At 36.9% G+C, this 21,597-nt stretch overlaps 1 protein-coding gene across 5 annotated transcripts in view; it reads right to left on the bottom strand.

Annotated features, from left to right (window-relative positions):
- The window catches only part of EMB (embigin), a 41,597-nt gene extending 20,671 nt beyond the window's left edge, over window positions 1–20,926 (bottom strand). For 2 of the 5 annotated variants that reach the window (XM_036226058.1, XM_016121329.2), the window contains exons 1-4: window positions 20,642–20,926; window positions 10,023–10,112; window positions 1,502–1,688; window positions 1,186–1,274 (exon numbers count right to left, since the gene is read on the bottom strand). In XM_036226058.1, the coding sequence (XP_036081951.1) occupies window positions 1,186–1,274; window positions 1,502–1,688; window positions 10,023–10,112; window positions 20,642–20,723 (448 nt within the window). In that variant the 5' untranslated portion in view covers window positions 20,724–20,926. Of the gene's footprint in view, window positions 1–1,185; window positions 1,275–1,501; window positions 1,689–10,022; window positions 10,113–14,870; window positions 18,817–20,641 lie in introns of those variants that run through there. The other 3 variants (XM_036226061.1, XM_036226060.1, XM_036226059.1) reach the window with 3 other exon arrangements.
- Between the last annotated feature and the right edge of the window lie 671 nt (window positions 20,927–21,597).

Genomic DNA, 21,597 nt, shown 5'->3' with positions numbered 1-21,597 from the left:
AAGGAAAGGAATAAAAGGAAGGAAATGTATAGTACCTCTATCCCTTCACTAAGTTAAATTAGGCAAATGGAGGAAAGAAGTTAAGAGAGAATATATATGATCGGAATAATCAGGGGATGATAATAGTTTCTGCTTTTGCAGAGACAAAATTACATAAACACAAGAATTTGTTATATTTAGCAAGAAGGAACATTTACAAAACTACATGAAGGATATGAATCTATGAGTGTAGAGGGAATAGAGGGAAGGATATAGGAGCAAATCATCTTAAACCATGGCAATGATGAAGCAGGCCATTCTGCTGTTGACGGGGCCTTGGGGACCGTGTCCATATTTTTTGCCAGAGCAGCTGGCCAGAGTTCACGATTTTTAAGAAAAGTAGAGAATGATTTCTCATGTACTCTTTGAAAGTACTATGAAGCAGAACCCAAAACATTTAATATGGCAGCAGACCACATTTCCCAAAAACCAACATGGACACTGTGTTTCACTTATCTATCACAGAATATGGGTTTTACGTGAAGGTAATTATCTAACTTGAATGACTAGTCTTTATTATGAAATTGAGATCTTTAAAGTTTTGGTTTAATGATTAATAGTAAAATACTTTGATTTTTTGTTGTTGTTCACAAAAAGGAGAGATGTAGATTATATTCTGGGGTTTGTCCTTACTTTATGAGATCAAAGGCAACCTTTTGTGTATCTCCATATTATTTTTAAGTTTTATATATCCCTAAAACCCCAAGTCCTGGAGCCGCTGACACAGAATACCAAAGCATATTCTCACAGTCTAGGAATGCAATAACTCAGACAACTAGAGGACTATTATAAAAGCTCTGAGTTTAGAGAGATAGATAATATAAACGTACATCGATACATACCTACATACAAGAAACTGTTATGATTTGCAAATAACATGGCAGCCTGATCTTTCAAACTAAATTCTGTGTTTTAGACTAGGGAAGGGAGGCAAGAGCAGGAGTAGATTGGGAAATACAAATTCTACCACTGGAAAGACACTAGAGGACATTTTTTTCGAAGATGCCACTTACAATTCAATGGAAAGCATATCATTTTCTTTCAACTGCATTATGTCTACTATTATAAAAATAATTTTAAAATTTGGGGATTTAGAATTCTAAGAATAAAATGCTGAAGTTACTAGTATCAGTTATTAGTACTGACCTTTGAAATTAAATGTTCCCCTTTGTTCCTTTTCCTCTTGAAAGAAACAAGAATAACTTCCCATTTGTTTGCTATTAGTGATGGTGAACCTAAAAATAATTTAAATTATTAATATAGGCTTAGTTCTCAAAACTCTTAGTGCAAATGAAGACTTAGCCATTAATCAAAATTTAAAAATAGAAAAAAATCTATAGATATACAAATTAAAATATTAGCATAACACTCAAGTGACAACAACAAAAAAAAAAGAATGCCAATCAGCAAAAATATTTAGAATTTAACTAGTAACTTCATCTTGCGGTACAGGTATACTCACACGTATTGGGTATACAGGATGCTTCCAGTTACATTGATGAGATAATTAGTCTCAAGTAGTTCATCACCTTTTTTCCAAGTCACATTTACTGAATTCAGATCCCCAAATGTTCTGAACTGGCATGTGAGTTCTATATTAGAAGGTCTTTGCAATGCGATATTTTTTTCCACTGGAACACCGGAATGTTCTATTAGCCACAAAATTAAAAAAAAAAAAAAAAAAGATTTAAAAGTTACCCCTAGGGGAAATCCAATATATAAAACAGTTTAAATCATCAACAATAGCACTCTACTGACAGTTTCTTAATGTAACATAGCTTTCAAGAATTATTTCTCTGTCAACATAGATTTGGTTCCCTTTATTATTTATTCTCTTTCATCGGCACAGATGAAGAAAAGTTTTGTTAAAACACTAACAGAATCACAAAAGCCTGAGTCTGTGATCTTAATCTCAAAATATCTAGCTGACAAGAATATAGGGGAAAGAGAACCGTATCAAGTAGTGCCATATACTCTGACAGTGTAGAGTTTTTACAGTACAACCGTAAAAACAAACAAACAAAAACTAGGGAGAAAAGGGAGTGACTATTTTAACTCCTTTCAGTAATCATATTAGTAGTTATTACAAGAATAATTTGTGTAAAATGTGGGTTTGTGTGAATCTTCTTACTCCTTAAGAACATGGAGGAATTGGGTAAAGATTCAGATCTAAGACAAAAGAATTTTAAGTAAACATCCTGTAGTTTTAAATTTCACAGGACTTGAAATACCAGTACAAAGCCATGAGGTGGTATATCTATATCTAACTGTATATAAGTATATAGAGATATAAGTATCCCACTTATGAAAGATACATAAAGCCAACTTTTCTTATTTTGAACAACGGTAAACAAACAAACAAAAAATAGCAGGGGTAAAGTCTTTGAAGACTTCTGTGAATCTTTTCCTCTGGTCTGTTCTGAGCATCACTCATTACTCATCACTCAGCCCAAGTCTACTCTAGCAGGATGGCCGTACTCAGAATGAGGAGACCCAGGCCTTGCTGCTGGCCATGGAGTTGCAGAAGGCTGTGGAGGCTGGAACACCCAGAAATGGCTATTTTGACTCTTACATTATTTTTGACTCGTTGACACCTTGTGAAGCTGATGACAAACTGAGACATGGCAACATTAACTCTCTAAGCAAGGAACATTACAAAAATAATTACATTCCAGAAGGTGATGCCAGGGCACCATTCTCTTTTCAGTGATGTGGCTCATTGGAGCCTCCTAACATAGCAGGAAGTTAAAATATGAATTATACCCCCTTTCACAAGGAAGAAGCCCAATGTCTGAGATTCTTTTTCTGAGGTTATTCACAGGACAAAATAAAGTTTTTGGACACCTTTATGTTGGACATCTCAGTTTTGTCATTTCATGAGATTAGATGAGGTTATCATAATGAAAGTTTTAGTAATATATTAATTGCTGAATAATTACCTATTTACTTCTTTTCACCTTTATCCCATTGGGGAACATAACAAAAGATATCATGTATGTTGCTAAAAGTTATATATTGATTATATCATTTATACAGCAGTTCTATGAGATAGGTACTATTATATCATTAATTTTTTACTTTAGACATTTTTATCATTTTTACTTCACAGATGAGGAAGCTGAGACAAAGAGAAATTGACTATCTTATCCAGATCATATATCAACCTAGTGACAGAAGCGAATCTCAAATTGGTGAGGCTGAGTCCAGATTCTCATAACCAACAGTGTATACCAACAGGAGAATGACTAAGACTAGAGAACTAATGTATGAAGACTATACTTAATAATCTATTGAACACTGGAAATATGCGTAGAGAAGTAGATTTCAGGTGCACTCATCACACACAAAAATAACTGATAGATGATGAATGTTAATTAGCTTGACTGTAGTAAGATTTCACTATATATACATGTATCAATTCACTATATATATAAAACCACATTAAACATGAACACCTTAAATCTATATAATTTTAATTTTAAAACTATTTTTAAAAGGAAAAATTAACCATAATAGAAACCCTAAATCAAATGAGATCTAAATCACAGCTGGCAGTCAATAGCATAAAAACATTAATTATCTCCCAAATTAATTTACAGATTCAGTGGAAAGTCGGTCAAAATCCCCCCCAAAAAGTATTTTTTTGTGGAACCTTACCCCAGAAAAATCTATATGTCCAGGAGAAAATCTAAAAGTCCAGAAAATACAAAACCTACTTTTTAAAAAAAGAAAAAAAAACAAAGACATAAAGCTGTATCAAGTGTTTCAAAATTTATATTTATGTTAATGTTGCTGGAAAACTCCAGGAAACTAATGGAACAAAATAGGAAGAATTTTTCAGATTACAAGTTGGAAATTATTTGTGGGTCAGGAAGTCAATTTAGAGTTACCACCAGATTTTTTTAATGTATTGGAAGAGGAGAAGAAAAATTATCAGAGTGTAACACACCTATTACACTAGCTGTTGCTTGGTGAACATTTTGTTTCACATATGTGCATGCATGGGTGGTGTGTCAAGTTACAAGATAAATTTACTTCTTACTTTATCTAGCACTAGAAAATGTTTGAAAAACATTGAAACAATAAACAGACTAGTATATGGAAATTTGAAATATGATTAGGGTGGTATTTCAAAGCCATAAGAAAATGAACTATTCAATAAAGGTTGTTGAGACATTAGCTATGTATATAAAAATAACAAGACTAAAGTTAGTGCCCTGTCACACACATATATAAAAATATCTTTCAAATAGGTTAAAAACCAAAGGGTGAAAAAACTCCTATGAAAATATTTCTATAAAAAAGGATTTAATAAACATACATACATATATAAGTATGTCCAATTCCAAAATGCAAATTAAAAAAAAAAACCAATGATGTAGCTTTTCGCACTCAATATTGCAACGACCAAAAGGTTAATATCAAGTGCAAGTCAAGATATAGAAAAAATTATCTTCAGATATGCAAGTGGGAGGAAGGGGTAAATTGTCAGAATACTTCGGAGGGCAATTTGCAATCTATTAAAATAAAAATGCACAGAAATTCTGATTCGGCAGTACTACTTTGTAGTATTAATCCAGGGGAACACACAGTTATGCCCAGAGAGAGATATGTACAAATGTTCATTGCTGCATGGTTTACAATAGAAAAAAATTAAACTAGAGTCCATTAAGAGAAAATGTCTAAGTAAGTTGGTATATTTATACTGTACACACAAGTAAAGGAAACAAGCTAGTTCCATGTAATGTGCCTAGATCTCCAAGAACTAATGTTGAATAACAAAAGAACATTTTTCAGAGCAATGTGTATATGTCTATACCACTAATATTAAAGAATACAGAACAATGTTAAAAAATACTACATAGTCTCTGAGGGTACATATGAACATACATGAAACAGAGGAAGAGAGAGAGAGACGGCTATAAGAGAGAAAGAGCAGAGACAGAAGTGGGGGGTGGATAAAGGGGCTTTGACTTCCTCTGGCAAGTTTTCATCCCGAGAAGATCTATTCGCTTACTTCTCTAACATGCTTTATCTTTTTACATACTTACTTACTTACTTACTTATTTTTGATAGCAGACTATTCTTTTCTCATGTTTTAATATTTCTTCTTTTATGTCCTTACCTAATATTTCTACAGTCTGAAGGTCTGGACTGTCTAATCCTACTGCTCCTTAGCTCACTCTGTGTTCAGGGCTGCTTCATGGTTTTTTATGCATCTGTCTTGTGATCTGTTCCTCAGTAGAGACTGCATAGCCAGGGTAGACTACTGTTCATAGATATTTTTCATTTGCTTTCCTGCAGAAGCATTGCACCCTACTACAGTCACTTGGACCTCCTGCATAATGCAAGGACTGTAAATTTGAGATCTAAACCTTGCTGAGGGCAGATTCTTATCTCTGAATGCTCAGGGGAGTTTTCGTTTTTGACACAGAAAGCCAAGACCAAGAATCCAACTTCTCATCACCTGTGCTGGTCAGCTAATTTTTCCCCCTAGGTCAAACCTTTCGCTGTGTTTAAAGCTTAGGGAGGATCAGCTTTCTGGGAGTTTTCAGTTCCAACTCCCCTCCTTGCCTAGATTCAAGGCTTTGTTCTTAACATCTGTGGCTCTTAAAACTCAAGAGCCTTGGCAACAAACAAGGAAATCTAACATGATTTCAGTTTACAGTTCTGATTCCTAGGTTACCAGTTTGGGTTAGTGGCAATTGTCTTTACTTTTTTGTGTACTTAGCTGTATATTTATAAGAACATTTGCTATATTCTAGATTTTCTAGGTGTGAGGAGAATTTTCAGATTCTTTGATTTACTATATTGCTGGAAATAAAATAATGTTTCAACATTTTTAATGAACCCATTTTTACTTATGCAATTAAAAATTAATAAAATATGCTAAATATAGATCAGTGAAACAGAAGTAGTACTTTATTGAAGATGTAGCTTTGACTTCATTCTCAAAAACTGAGAGGACTGGAACTCAGCAGGAGGGAAGTAAAATGATTAGATTATAACCAATCAGGTTCCCTGTGCCATGTGGGCTAGGAGGTCCCATGCCTGTTATCAACACCATCTTCTAACAGTTTGCTGAGATTCTTTATTAAATGTTAACAACCATGTGATTATTAAATCATTGTCTTCCCATGGTAACAGGATGGGGGACAGTTACACAGCTCCTCTTTTTAATGTGTAGAGCACTGGTTCTTAACTGGGGGTATTTTTGCACACCCTCCCCACCCGCCCCCTGCCCCCTGCCATGGCCAGACATGAAGCAATATCTGAAAATATTTTCCAGTTGTCACAACTTTGTGCGTGCCACTCAAACCTAGTGAGTAGAGAAGACCAGGGATGCTGCTAAACATCCTGGAATACACCCAAACACCCCTCCTTCCTAAAACAAAGATTTATCCAGACCAAAATTTCAATAGTTCTGCTAATCAGAAACCCTGGTGAAAAGCAAAAGTTGCTTGCAGCTACTGCCACTTGTGTTACTATGGTGGATCTGTTCTGTCTTCTCTTTCTCTCACTCTCTGTGAATGTTCAGATTCCCTTTATTTCCTCTGTACACCAACAGTCTTCGCATAAGGTTTGAGGACTGGCAGGCTGCCTCTGAGAAACATCATAAACGTCTGCCCCTTGTTGGAGTCCTTTGAGGATCTTCTCTGCAACAAATGTAAAGGATTCTCACTTCTGTTCTTTTCCTCAGTCTTATCGACCAGGCACCTAGCTCCAGAATCTGAACAGTCCTAACCCTGGCTGGCTCTTAGGCAATGTGGCAACCTTTCCTGACCTTGACTAGTCTTCCCAAAGTTTACTCTGTACCTTAATATACATATCTGTACCTCCAATGACTGCTTTATCCACCTCCATCCCTCACTAGGACCATGTCAAGCCAGCTGCTTATATCTCAACATGGCAAATCAAATGCGCCACTAGAGATAGCCTATACCAACATCATCAGGGTGGTCAAAAAACCGCCAGCGGATGTTCTGGTTTCAATCTCTTTGGTTAAACTATAACACACTGATCAAGATACCAAACACTATGATATGCAGAGGAAGTGAAAAAATATAAAAACAATAAAGAAATACCCTAATTGCTATAACACAAACAATGAATTCCAAATATTGACAATGGGAAACAGTACGGCAATATAAAAATAGTCCATTCTCAGAAGATTAGCTTTAAAAATCCAGTGATATCAGGAAAAGGAAAAAGACTTTTATTCTTAGTCAAGTCAATTATACCCTCACAATATATCCACTATCTCAGCAAATGCAATTTCTAACATAAACCTATTTAGAAATAAGGCAGTTAAAATAGTTTCATTTTCATTGTCTTTGGAACTTTTTACATTCAGACTAATGTAGATTTTCTTAAAATAGGTATAATTGTTTTAATGATGTGTTGAAAGAATTAGTAATTGGGCATTAAGAAAGGCTGTATAACATAATGGTTAGCAGCATGGCCCCTAGTGCCACACTATCTGAGTTCAACACTGAGCTCCAGCTTACCAACTGTGACCTTGGTAAGTCCACTTGCTCTCTGTGTGCCTCTTTTCCCTCATCTGCAAATTACAAATAATAATACTCCTTGTGTAGGGTTGTTATGAGGATTAAATTAACTTTTATTTAGAAATATATAGTCAGTCACACACCACATAAAGACTTTTCACTCATTGACAGACTGTGTATACAATGTGGTATACCATATAGCTTAGGCGTGCAGTAGGCTATACCATCTAGGTGTGTGTAAGTGCACTCTGTGATGTTTGTACAATGATGATATTGCCTGACCAGGCATTTCTCAGATTGGATCTCAGTCCCTAAGGGATGCGGGACTGTACATGGTACATAGTTGATACTATGTGTTTGTTAAGTAATTAGAAACATTTTGGAAACAAAATAATAAACAACCAGGATTTCATGAATCAAAGGTCATGTTTTTCCTTCTCCCAGGCACAGGACCCTGTGTTTCCCAGTCTCAAGCATCTTTGAGTAACTTAAATGTGCTAAGAACGAGGCCAATGTTATCATGTTGGTCCAAAATTTTCAAACAATGTATTACATTTCAATGTCTCTATAAGAAACATTTTATCCTAAAAGAGAAATCAAGTCCTAAAATAACCAGGAGGAAAGAGAAAATAATGAATAACACCATAGAAATGGTGTCATTTACAGATGTACTTGAGTGGTTTTATAATCAGTACTGGCACAGTTCAAATAAATAATGATATGACAATATGAAAACATTCTATTCATAAAGTGGGTGAAAAATATTATTGATAGCAATGAGAAGAAAGCCTATGGTTCCTAACGATCACAAATACATCTTCACATTTAAATTCTACATTTCAGTAAAGGCAGATTCTAAAACCAAGCTTTTTGATGAGAAGGCAAGCAGAACAACCACTTACATGAAAATGCAACCGTCTGGGTCACAGATAAGAGATCCAGTGTTACAAAATCAATGTCAAATCTCTCTTTTGTCAACTGATAACAAACCTGGACTTAAATAAGGAAAAACTTCATTCAAAGATTATTGCATTAGAGAAAATGTTCCAGACCTTGGATCTGCAGGCATCTCAAAATCAAACAGAAATAGGTCTTTAATAGGGAAGGGTGAGCAGGCTAGCAGGAACTCTTGAGAAAGAACCATGCAAACTAGTGAGTGGAAGCAGACAGCATGATTGGGCTGTGGTCGGACTTGGGTCAAGCCGAGGTTCAGGGGCCTGGCTGAAGTTTGATAGGCCTGAGCCAAAGATAAGGAAGCAGTGACAGCTGTGTACCCTCCATCTCCTCAGAGCAGGAGGAATACTGGTTTCAACTGCAGTCTTAGAATAAGAGAGCAGTCAGGAGGTAAACCCTCTAAACAGGTTCGGTAAGTAAATAACCAGCTTGGCATAAACTGAAAAGTTCATTTTTTGCTCTCGCCCTGGGCATCTGACCCTCTTACCCCACCAGGCTCCAACTGTTCTGGGTGAAGGAGGGGCGTACTGCTGCCAGCACCCCCCGGCTGGTCAAAGGATTTGTAAACTTCTGTTTTCTCATGAATCTCTCTTAAACGTTTCATCCTGACAGAGTAAAGCAACAACTGGCACATGCAAAAAGTACAAGAACAGGTGCTGTTCTTTTTGACAAGTAAGAATAAATTTCAAATACTAGAATAGGAACAAACAGGAGTTGCACAATGACACAAAAATGTTCTGCTGAGAAGCTCAATGCAAATATTCCATTGGTATCATATTAGGGAAGAAAAAGAACACCTTTTATTCATATTAAACAAATACAGAAACAGTTCCTCAGACAAGAGGGCAGCTAAAGACCTAGACATGTAGCTGGGTAAAACTCGTTATTGACTTAATAACAGGTTTGAAATATGTTAAGTGCTAATTAAACCTTTAATACTTTTACTAAAGCACATAACCACTTTTAGTCATTTAAAGAACTCTACGATTATTTTTGAAACACAAATCCAAAACTGAGAAAAGAGAAAGCAGAGCTGAGTTTTATTTCAGAGTTCTTGTTTTTCTACAACACTGTCATTGACTCACTGATAGCTTCTTTAATTTATCTGCCTGAAGGTCTTCCACTAGGTACATGAGTTCTCTCAATGCAGAGTGATTTGAATGGATGCACCAGCAAGAACTGATTAAAATAACAATAATAATAATAAGAGTATCTGCCATTCAAAATAAGCCCTCGCCTCTTCCCAACCGTCCCTTTTCTAGAGAGCCTTTCTGAGCCTTCCCATGTCTAGACTAGCTACCTCCTCTCTGCACACCAGCCTCAGTGCATTAGACTTTCACATTCTATGTTATGTAGTAGAAGGTACTATATATACTGTATATATATACTAAAATTATACAAGGGACTGGTGTATTTCTCCCAGACCATGAGCAGGGATCAGTACTTCATGAGTCAAAATGCAATGGCTTAATAAAATAAAAACTTAGGTTGGCATTGTTATTTGAAATATGATACATTTACCAGTCAATGATATGTTATGACTCTCCAAGGAAAGGTTAGAGTATTTTCCCAGCATTTCTTCTCGGACAAGTGGACTCATAAAAGGTGAAACTGTAAGAAAGAGAACATGTGATTACATATTCTTATGAAGATTAAAGGACTATCTAAAAGCTAGTTTACAACAGCTAAAATATTATTGTATACTATTAATGAAAAATAATGTTTTCAGGAAGATCTAATTAACTAGGTCTTATATGTGCACAGATATTCAGAAAGCTATTAAGCTATTAAATGAGACTAAATTTCAAATTTTCCCTATTTTCTTTTACTGAAAAATCCTTTACCTATTAGGTAGCTTTTTAAAAAAAAACTTATTTTCTTATCCTACAATTTATAGTTTCTTTATAAAACATGAATGAAGACACCGAGGAATGTAAAGTGGCAGAAAAAGGAAAAGTATGATGAGGCAGAGAGAAGATGAGAGAACAGAGAGACAGAGAGACAAGAATAGAAGGCATGAAAAAGGACAGTGGAGGACACAGAAGATAAGATGGATGCACAATGCGAGTTTGTGCTGCTAATGCTTTTCCAGCTATGATACAGTACAAGGAGTCCTCTACCAAACTGACTTAATGGTTTTCCTCTGTCACTTGTATCTTCTTCTGAAAACGTTTATCAAAGAAACAAGGTTTGCATTTCCACCTCTCTCACTCTTCTCAAAGCTGCTTTTTCTTACATTGGCTGCTACTGTTTCTTTGACTGTAGGGCCCCGGAACTTAGCTACCATGAAAACTGTCTCCATTCTGTCGAACAAGTCAGAAAAGGAAAAAAAGGCTTATTATTGTCAATTTGGCTGCACTCTTTAAACTTCATTCAATTTAAATTCATTTTTTATTTTATTTTTTATATTCTACTCAAGAAGTTATTCTTAGTGTAAGATTAGATTTCCAGTTATTTCCTTTTCTTCTTTGTATGAAAAATGTTATCAAAGTTAGTGATTGCTTTTGTTGCTTCAGCTTACATATAGCTTTTACAATTTTGCTTAATAAAAAAAAATCTACCTAGAAGAGCTTAATTCCCAATAAGTTGTGTTCCAGAGGCTTAATAATTTCTAATTCAGCTTTGGAAGGTGGAATGCATTCTCCCGTAAAATAATCCTTTAACAAATTAAGTACCTAAGTTATTCTTCCTATACTAAGCTCTGACAGTGAGTATACAGGAAAATATGCCCCGAGTTTCTCACTAAGCAATACAAAACTTTTCCTCCACCTCCATCTAATGTTCATTCTTTCTGTTTCTCTCTCTCTCTCTCTCGCTCTCTCTCTCTCTCTCTCTCTCTTTCTCTCTGTCTCTGTCTCTGTCTCTGTCTCTCTCTGTTTCTCTCTCTCTCTCTCTCTCTCTCTCTCTCTCTCTCTCACACACACACACACACACACACACACACACACACACACACACACACACATCTGCCCCAAAAGGTTTTTATCAACATTCTTTTCCTAACGAAAATTATTTTTTTCCATTCTTGGACATAGTTCATTCAGAGATAGTATTAAAAAAGTATCTCATGAAGATCAAGGCAGGTGCTATTTACTTATGATGGGAATCTGGGAGGGTGAAGATGGGAAGGAAGGAAGGAGCCGTTTTGCAATATCATCTGTTCAATGAAGCTTGCACATAAACTCTGACGCCTTTCCTTCCATTGCTTTCTTGGCCTAGCCTACTGCAGAATAGAATGCAACCTTGAGGGTTCTCCCCACACTGCTTATCTCTGAAATAAGCCCATAATCCTTTTGAAAGGGTCTGGCATCATTTATTATTATTATTATTATTATTATTATTATTATTATTTATTATTATTACTTGTTTTTATTTATTATTATTAATTTATTCACCCCTGTAGCAACAATAAAAGAGTGACATAAGCTGAAAAAATTCGGTCATTCTTCTTATTTCACTTAAATAAGTGAATAGACAGAGCACCTGGTACACGCTTGATACTGATGAAGAGTGCGAAGCCAAGTAAACAGTTCCTACAGGGCTACATGCATCATAATATCAGTTTGGGCCCACCATTTGTGATTGTGAGTCATCAGAATTTTTGAGTAGCACTCGTTCATAGTAGTGACAGTAACTGGCCTGTGTACTTTACTGAAGTTGGCATGTGAGCTAGATGATGAAGCCTCGTCTACATCTCTAAGGGACTGGAAATGGAATAGAGGTGGAGATGATGCCAAGAGCTGAGGCTGGAGTGATTTTCCCATTACATATCATCAGGACCTGGATGGTAGGGCCCACCTAGGTCCTGCATTAGAACAGGAGAGAAAAGGGATCTGAGCTTGGCCTCAGGAAAAAAAAAAAAAATCTAAGCTTATAAAAGTTGAAGGAATCGGAGAAAGAGGGAAAAAAAACAAGCTTCAAGAGTAAGGAACTGTGGGTAGTTCCAGAACACACTAGCGGTTGCAACCACTTCCAATTGCCAGTTCATATATTAAAAATATAATCAGACATCCATAAAGCAGCTACCAGCTGTAGCCTAACTTCATATTCCCTCTAAAACGTTCATCTTATCTTGCTCAGGTTCCAGATTCCACCGAATGAGCCCCAAGTGCAAAAGAACATGTATAACTGTTGTGATTTTTGCCTCAGGAAAATTACCTTAAAGAGGCAATGTATACAAACATCCTGAGTCCAAAAGCAGGGCGGTCTACAGAAGGTGTTAGAATAGTAAGAGTGAGTAGTTCTTTGTTTGGCCAAGATATTTTTTAATTAAAAAAGTGAGAATGTAAACCTTATTGCTTTCAGTAGGAGGACAGCTGGCAGGAGGCTGATTCAGCTGACATCGGTGTTTAAAGGAAATTGGCAGGAAATTCAGGCAGATGTGGTTTAAATACTTCCCTGAAAGGATCGGGGTGAGTCATAAAAATACAAAATGGAGAGGCTGAGATTTCGTATCTGAATCCAAGTTCTGCCACTGACATGTTATTTGGGGTTTCATTCCATGGAGAAAGGAGGGAAGGTAAGAAAAGCTACATAATTTTGAGTGATGGTGCCAAGATCATGACGTGCATTCCTCAGCTTAACGTGCTCACCCCTTTCTTAATCATTGCTGGAAACATTCCATGTGGCATTCTTTCACAGGTAGTGGCAAAAATGCCAACGTAAAAGAGTAACATCTAATAGTTGTTCCAGAGATGAAAAGGTTTGTTTTTCTCCCTCTGCAGGGAAGATGGGGCGTGTAGGTTTGCATCAAAGAACTGAATAATATCCTAATTTTCACCTATTATTATTTCTTGTGAAATAGCAAATGTCATCGACTTAAATATCTCTCATACATTATATTTAAAAATTGACATTGCTAGAGGGACTTATTATGTTATGCTGTTGACATTTTCAAATGAAATGAATGTTTTATAATTTCTCCTTAAGATATCAAGGTAACATTTTCACATGTTTAATTTTGGAACCCTGTTTCATTGAAATAAATTAGGAAAGAAAGAAAGACCAACAGTAGAAAATTTTATTGGGTTTTAAGATTTGCTTTTATTTAAATCAGAAAAGAAGTTCAACTATATCTCCATTTAAGAATAAGCATTTCCTCTAAATTGCTCCCCCAAAATTTCTTTATTATATTTTAAAATCTTGGAAGGGTCTAAACTTCATTTAGAGAAAAGTGTAAAAAAAAAACTGTTATCTGGATAAATATCATTATTTCATTCATATAATGTACTGATTGCTACCAATATGCATAATTACAATTATTTTAATAAATCTTAATTTTAGCCATATAAATGTGAAACCCAATCACAGAACACTATAACCTAGGAATGGACAATATATACTATTTATAAAACAAGAGTTTTGGAACTCAAAGTATATTTCCTTGGGAAGCAACTATATATGACCATGACAAATTGTAAAAGCCATTTAAGTCATGGTATGGCTGAACTAAAGCATTAAAATATCTAATTACTAATATTGCTTATAAGCAATACATTTAGAGTTCTACTTCTGGGTTCTATATATACTGCTTATGAATATATTATTCTTATCTCCTGTCCATAACTGCAGTAGTAGAAAGAAGAAAAGGGGAGATAAGACACTATACTTACTCCAAAGAGGGTTTGTGAAAAAAAGAAAAGAAGATTTGGCAAGAAAATAAATTCCTAATGAGGACATCTATAAGTTAGACTTTCTAAGTCAGGGACAGAAAACAGTCCTGACGGGGAACTCATTTTTTTTTTTTCATAGTATGGGAACTATTGGACAAGAAGGCCATTTTTAGATGAGTTAAAAAACAAAAAAAGAACTAAAAAGCCTAATGACAAATGCAATGTGCACTTTTACACAGCCTTGTAAAAATATTTTTTAAACCTGGTAATATAGGAATACAAACAAATTGATCTTTAAAATATGACTTTTACAATCAAATATATTTTGAAGCACAGTATAGAAATATGTTTCAAACTACCTCTGTAAGTAAGGGTCATTAAGATATTTTAACAAATAAAACACTTAAAAAATAAAAACCCAAAAGTTTGACTAAGATTTCTGCTCTAGGGATAGTAAGTTCTTAAATTGTTTCACCCACTAGTTTATTCTTTGATAAGAGTTTGATTGTATTCAGTAGTTCTCAACTGCAGATGATTTTGCCCTGCCAGGGGACATTTAGCAATGTCTGGAGATATTCTGGTTGTCAAAGTTGGAGAAGATTATTAGTATCCAGTAGGTTATATTAGTTTTTTAAGGCTACTGTAACAAATTAAAACAACAGAAATTTATTGTCTCATAATTCTGAAGGCTAGAAGCCTGAAATTAAGGTTTAGGGCTTTGCTCCTCTGAAGGGTCTAGGAAAGAATCCTTCCTCACCTCCCCCTAGCTTCCGTCAGGTGCCAGCAGTCTTGGTGTTCTTTGGCTTGTAGCTGCATCACTCCAGTCTCTTTGCTCTGTTTTTATATGGTCATCTTCCCTCTGTGTATGTGTGTCGCCATATCCGAATCTCCTTTTTTCTTTCATAGAAATCACAGTCATTGAGTTAAGGCTCTATCTCAATCTAGTATATCCTCATTTTGCCTTGATTACATCTGCAAAGACTTTCACAGATACCAAGGGTGAGGAGGACATGAACATTTCTTTTTGTGGGACACTGCTCACCCACTATATAGGTAGAGTCCAGGATGCTGATAAACATCTTAAAATGACAGCCCCCACAACAGAGAATTGTCCAGCCCAAAACATCAACAATGCCAAGATTGAGAAATCCTAATTTCAAAACAGGTACATCTTCATCAACTCTGATTCTTCAACTTGATGATTTTTAATAATCCCCAATGACTTTGTGGTCCTCAGGTCCTATTCTACATAGTTCAGGTGCAGATATTTTAAAGCATGGACATTTCTTGCAACCTTCCTTCGCCAACCACATCTTCCTGTCAGGGTGCTATTTTGAGGACCTTTTACGTAGAAGCACCAATTGCTGAATGGGTTTTGAAATGCACACCAGGAAACAAGTTACAGCTATTAGCTCGCTCCAGACTCTTGGCTACTTCACAAAAGCATTTTAGGCTTCAAGATCAATCAAATAGTACATCTAAATTCCCTTTCAGGCTCTCAGAACTATGTAATTATAAGACTATAAAAAAGATTCTGTCTTGGGAGTAGACATACATTAATAATGATATAAGGACAATAACTTTAAAAATGCCAGAAAATGTAATTTTCAATTAAAAGAATAACATCATTTTTAAAGGTAATATCTATTATTTCTGTACTAAAAATATTTGAGAGATCTCGTTATGCGTGAATACTGACTATATCTTATTAGGAATAGAGTTTATTTTTAACAAAACATGAGATTTTTTTTTCTTCTATGTGCACTTGTATCTCCTAACTTGTTTGTTTCTGTGGTTTACATATTATTGTGAATTATGGGAGGCCAGGCAGACAAAAGTAACTTCAAGAGATTACAGTTCAGGACACATAACCTTGACACATAATGTTACTGTTTGAGAACAAATACTCCTTTGGAAAATGCTACCTAATTATATATACTCATGACCACTTCTCAACTATCCCCTGTGCTTTAATGTCCATGTTAACTCAGACTTTCTCAAAAGGAGTTGAAATTCATTTTGCTTCTTTTCAAAAAATCTTGAACTAACAGAAAAGTCTCCAATACAGAATAAAGAATTTTCCCCCTGAACTATTTGAGAATAAATTGCTGACCTGATGACCCCTTTCCCTCTGAAACATTAATATATATTTACTACAAAAGACATATCCCCGCATTATCCCAGTACTGCCATTAAAATAGAGAACTAAGCATTTATGCATTACCATCTCATCCATCCCACACCTCATGTAAGTTTTAACAAAAGTCCTTTGGTTGAAATGTACTTTTTAACGAAAGGTTCCAACTCAGAATCGTATGTTGCCATTAGCTGCTATGTCCCTCTCTTCTCCTTCACTCTGGAAGACTTTAGTCTCTCCTAACTTTTATGACCTTGATACTTGTGAAGGTCCCAGGATAGTTATGTTGTAAGATGATTAAATGCAGAGCAGACATCTTTGGTAGGAATAGTACAGAGGTGACTGTGTCTCTCTCATTGCATCCTATCATATGGCACACCATTTTTATTTTTTCTCTTTACTGGTAATTTTCACTTTACTTCATTAAAGTGATGTTCGGAAGGCTTCTTCACTATAGTTATTCTTTCTCCATTTCGATTAGTAGGAATTTTGTGTAAAGTTACTTTCAACCTAAGTAACATTCTGTGCTTCATTAAAATATTAATTGATTCATTTAATTTATATCAGTAGATACTCATGAGTACCTATATTATCCAATGGGCATTATTCAGTGGATACTAATGGATACTAGTCCATTAGTATTATTATTGCATCCCAGATTTGTCTAATGGGAGCTCCTTCGCTCTGGCTCCTGTATCCTTTTGACATGACCTATCGTTCTTTGAGTACTTCATTGTTTCTGGCACAAGAAACAATGATGTTCCAGGCTTATTTTATCCTTTCCCTACCCTAGTCCTTAAATGAGACATTTCTCCAAGAAGTCCTAGTTAATATTAGTAAAGACTGTTCTTTCAAATTAAGATTTTGGTGCTAAGTATGGTTATTACTATTGGGAAATCACTGCTTTATCTCAGTAGACAAAGTCAAGAATACACACATCTCTATTCATTCACAAATGCATATGACATTAAATATAGTGGATATGATATATATGTATGTAAATATATGACACATACATACATTATACATATGGTTACACATTTAAATCTATGTCTCTATTTACATAGATGTAGACATAAGAATGAGATATATGTTTAAAGTCATGAATTCACATGAATGCTACAAATTACAATCTAACGCCATGAGGTTCATTCTAATTGTTCTTTATTTCTTTCTTTTCCAGTGAAAAATCTGGATTCTATTACCCTTACTAGCTTTACTTATTTGATCAATCCCTTCGTATATAACTAAGCTCCCATTGCCACTGCCACACCTGGCCCCAATGGTGTCTTCCTCTCTCAGGCTCCAACATCCGGTACTCTGTGCTCTCCTGCATCCCTGATCAGGATCAGACGACACATGTCGGGCTGTGCCTGCGTAGAAGACCTTGTCAGTCTGCTCAGCTCTGAAGCCCAGCACCAGACCACTTCTCTGCAGGAACACCCACCTCACTGTACTTGGGCTCTAACTGCCCACACAGGGCCACTCACCTACCTGGACACCTTCCTGACCAGGCTCAACCTCTAAGTCTCTGGTCCAGGCCCCTCTGGCTACCACCCTCCACCAAGGGAGGATGCCTTCCTGCATGTCCCCACTTAATGACTATAGGACCCATTCTGGGAAGGAAAGGAAAAGAGATGAAAGAGAGGGACAGAAGCCAGGAAGAGGAAGAGACAGTTAAACTAATTCTTTAAAAATGCTTATATATGATGTATTTTGATGCATCAGATACAACCCTACTAAAGATAGGCTTACAGTTAATCTGTTCCTTTAAACATTTTAAACACCGTGAAATGTAAAAACTGCCTAAGTTTTCTGCTCAGATATAGACTAACACAATGTCAGGCCCATCTAGGAGCTTAAACTATATCTATTCCAATAAATATGTATTACTAGGCAGTTTGTCTGGGGCAGGGAGGTGGGCATATAGAAAGGAAGTAGGTTGATCAAGGAAGCATATAACTCTGGAAGTTAAAAATGATCATATCAAAAGATTCCCCTGCAAATATTTTTTAAAAGATAAACATGACCCATTCTCTCAATTCATTCCATGTAATAGTAATTACAATGTTTAAATATTCCCATTTAAGTGATAGTTCTTCTTACAAAGATTTTACATTTCTTTTTTAACTGAAATGGCCTAAAAGAGTTGAGTCCCTATGCCTAACTGGACTCCAGGACTCACACTGTGTCAACAGCCCTTCAGTTCAAATTGCGCATTTAGATTCACACACTGTGCTCTCTGTTGGTGGCTCCAAACTTTCATAAGTATTGTGAAAGTTGAGTATTGTGTTTGGAAAGATAGACTTTGGAGCTGGATTGAACAATGCTTAATTTCCTGCTCTACTACTTAATTAACTAAGTGTCCTTCGGTATTTATTTCACTTCCCCGAGTTACAATTTCCTCATCTCAAAGTCAGAGTCAATAAAAACTAACTCATAAGGCTATAAACTGCATAAGGCAATGCCAGTGATGCAATACACATAGTTGTTATAAAAAACATGAAAAATTATAACCATTTTCATTATTAAAATTTGGCCAAAAATTTTAGGTCTACAGAACACCTCTAAGTTCAAAGCACCTAGATATATATATATATATATATATATATATATATATATATATATAGCAATAAACATCACAATGTCGTTTAGCAAAGAGGAAACTGAATCTCAAGATCAATACAGAATCTATAAAACAAGATGAGGTTGGCTGTCTGACAATTTTTAATTCTACCTGAAAATTAGATGTTAACTTCATGCCTTTTATGTGGCACATTATTCCATAATTTTGGTTTAAGAGACACTAAAAGGACAGAACTTACACTATATACAAACACAGACATTCGCCATATATACACACATCACCCCATTTAATTACAATTTTATTTGCTAATTTATTCCACTTTCATTTGTTGCTTACTTTTTTCTCTTTAGAAGTCAACTCTGAATGTCAATTTAAACTTGACTCCCTGATGCCAAGAGTAAATATCTACCCAACGGTGTACTCTAGGCCATGCCATTTTAAAGTAGTGGTTTTCAACCTGATTCATATGATTAAAGTCACAGGGGATTTTAAAAACTCTTGATGTCCAGGCTGAATCCCAGGCCAACTGAATCAGAATTTATGAGGGCAGGATCCAGGAAGTGTTTTTAAATATTTGGCAATTCTAACATATAGCCAAATCGAAAACCAAAGTTCTAGGACTAACCCAGAATGCATTCGTCCTCAGAACTGCAATATTCTGAAGTAAATGGTGAGTGAATTTAGGGATAGAAAAATTAAGGATGACCTGAAGGGGAAAGATGTTCTTGACAGCTCTTTATAAGTGGTATGAATGAAAAAGAGATGTGGGAAATTGAGAAACTGAAGCGACCCAAATGTTTTGTGACCAAACAGGCCTTTTAAAGAACATTTTAAAAATATATATAATTGTATCCTTTGATTATCTATTTTTATAGTATATTATGAAATATCTACATGCTATAAGCTCATAAAAATGAATTCCTAAGAAAAGTTGAAAATCTTGAATAATATCCCAATTTTAGTTAACCATTGGGCAATATTTGCCAACTTGAGAGGAAATCTGTTATCCTAAATGGCTGCTAACACTAAAATTTATAACACAGGAATGTGCATTAGAAAATAGGTTAGGAAAAAAAAAAGTTTAGCTGTAATACTTTCAACATTAAAAAATAATTATAAACAGGTAATTATTAAACGGCAAATTTTTTTTGATAATGTTTTGCATACAAATACCTCTTTCAAAGTGTCTAACAAAACAACCACAAAAACTTCATCGTCAAAGACCATGGTGTAAAAGACACACACACACACACACATAATCAATCCAATGAGTTATGGGGCTTTGTGTGGTTGTTGTGTTGTTTTTTATATCTTAGTCACATCCTTAAAGCTAACACACCCGCCAGGAAGTAAGTAGGTGGTATTTAAGCCTTACAATCAATTCGAGTGAAGGGAGTTGGCCTGGGAGAATGTGGGTTTCACAACACGGCCACTTTCGCGGAGGCCAGTCGCTGCCTGCGCCCGCCCGCACCCTCACACCCACCGCCCTCTTCTTAGGAACACGCAGACGCGGCCCTACTACCAGCGTCCCCGACTGCGGGACACTGTTGGTTCGTAATTCACAACCCAGAGCGGAGGGACCCGAACTGCCCGAGTCCCCTCGTCCGGTTTAGATAACCCAAGCGTGGCCAGTGGGAGGAGGTGGCCGCTGCTCTCAGCCTGCGGTTGTCGGCATCCTCCCTCCCGCTTCGCCCCAGCACCCTTGCCGAGGCGCGCCGGCCAAGCCTTCCGCCCGCGAGGACCGGACCTCCGCACCCCTTCCTGCGCGCCCTCCGCCCCCTCCTCGGTCCTGCACCCATCACACCTGGGGGATGGCCGTCTGCCAAGCTCGGGCGTACAATGGCCAAGAGGCACGGGAGGAGCAGCAGCCCCGGGAGGGTGTGCATGGTGCCGGCGGGTCAGCCGCGACCCTCGACAAGGCCTGTTTCTCAGCGCACCGTCGTGGGTACCTGGAGTCCCTGCGCACACTAGTGGGATGCCAGTCCCGGGGACGCGACACACGAGAAAAGGAGGAGTGGGAGGGGCCCGGCCGCCCTGCCCTCCTCCCCCGAGACGCTCTCACTGCTCCAGAGGCCGCCCCAGATCTGTGCCCGGCCCCGCCATCAATTATGCAGCGCGTCGCCGGCTGCAGGCGCGCCGGGATGTGCGGCGGCCGCTCCAAGCCTTGGTCTCTCCACGTTCCGTCATCGGGGCTCCGACGGGTCTGGGAGGGAGCTCGCTGAAGACACGGGGTTACGTGATGTCTAACCCATCTCCTGAGGGAGAGGTTGAAACTATATATGTTATCTTATATTTTATATTATATCATATATTATTTATATGATTATGTCTGCTGCAGATTACCCTTTGCAGTTCATTTGAAGCGGGATTCGCTTATTTACTTTTTACTTTGTTGGGACAGATGAGAGGGTGCAGTACACTTTTCTGTCCCCCCATCCCACATACACCACACACACACACACACACACACACACACACACACACACACACACACACCCGGTTCATCCCTGGATTATTAAGGAGACAAGTTTGCACTGGCGAAAGGCGCTATCCAGCTGCCCTACATCCTGGACTAATCTTTGCTCTGCGTACCAAGTACCAATTGCACGAATCTTCTTCCCCTTTGGTCTCTGAAGACTTAACTGGTTCTCTCCAGATTAAGATTTCAGAGTCCCAAGGCCCTACCTACATTATGTCTGTTTTTCCTTTTCCTTTTGTTTGCTTAGCTTTACAGGTCTTGAGGAGCCACCTAGAGCTCAA

Source organism: Rousettus aegyptiacus, unplaced genomic scaffold (assembly GCF_014176215.1).
Source record: "Rousettus aegyptiacus isolate mRouAeg1 unplaced genomic scaffold, mRouAeg1.p scaffold_m13_p_8, whole genome shotgun sequence".
In the NCBI taxonomy this organism is placed as follows: domain Eukaryota; kingdom Metazoa; phylum Chordata; class Mammalia; order Chiroptera; family Pteropodidae; genus Rousettus; species Rousettus aegyptiacus.
Note: the sequence above shows the minus strand (reverse complement) of the source record. Positions and strands in the feature narration are given on the sequence as shown.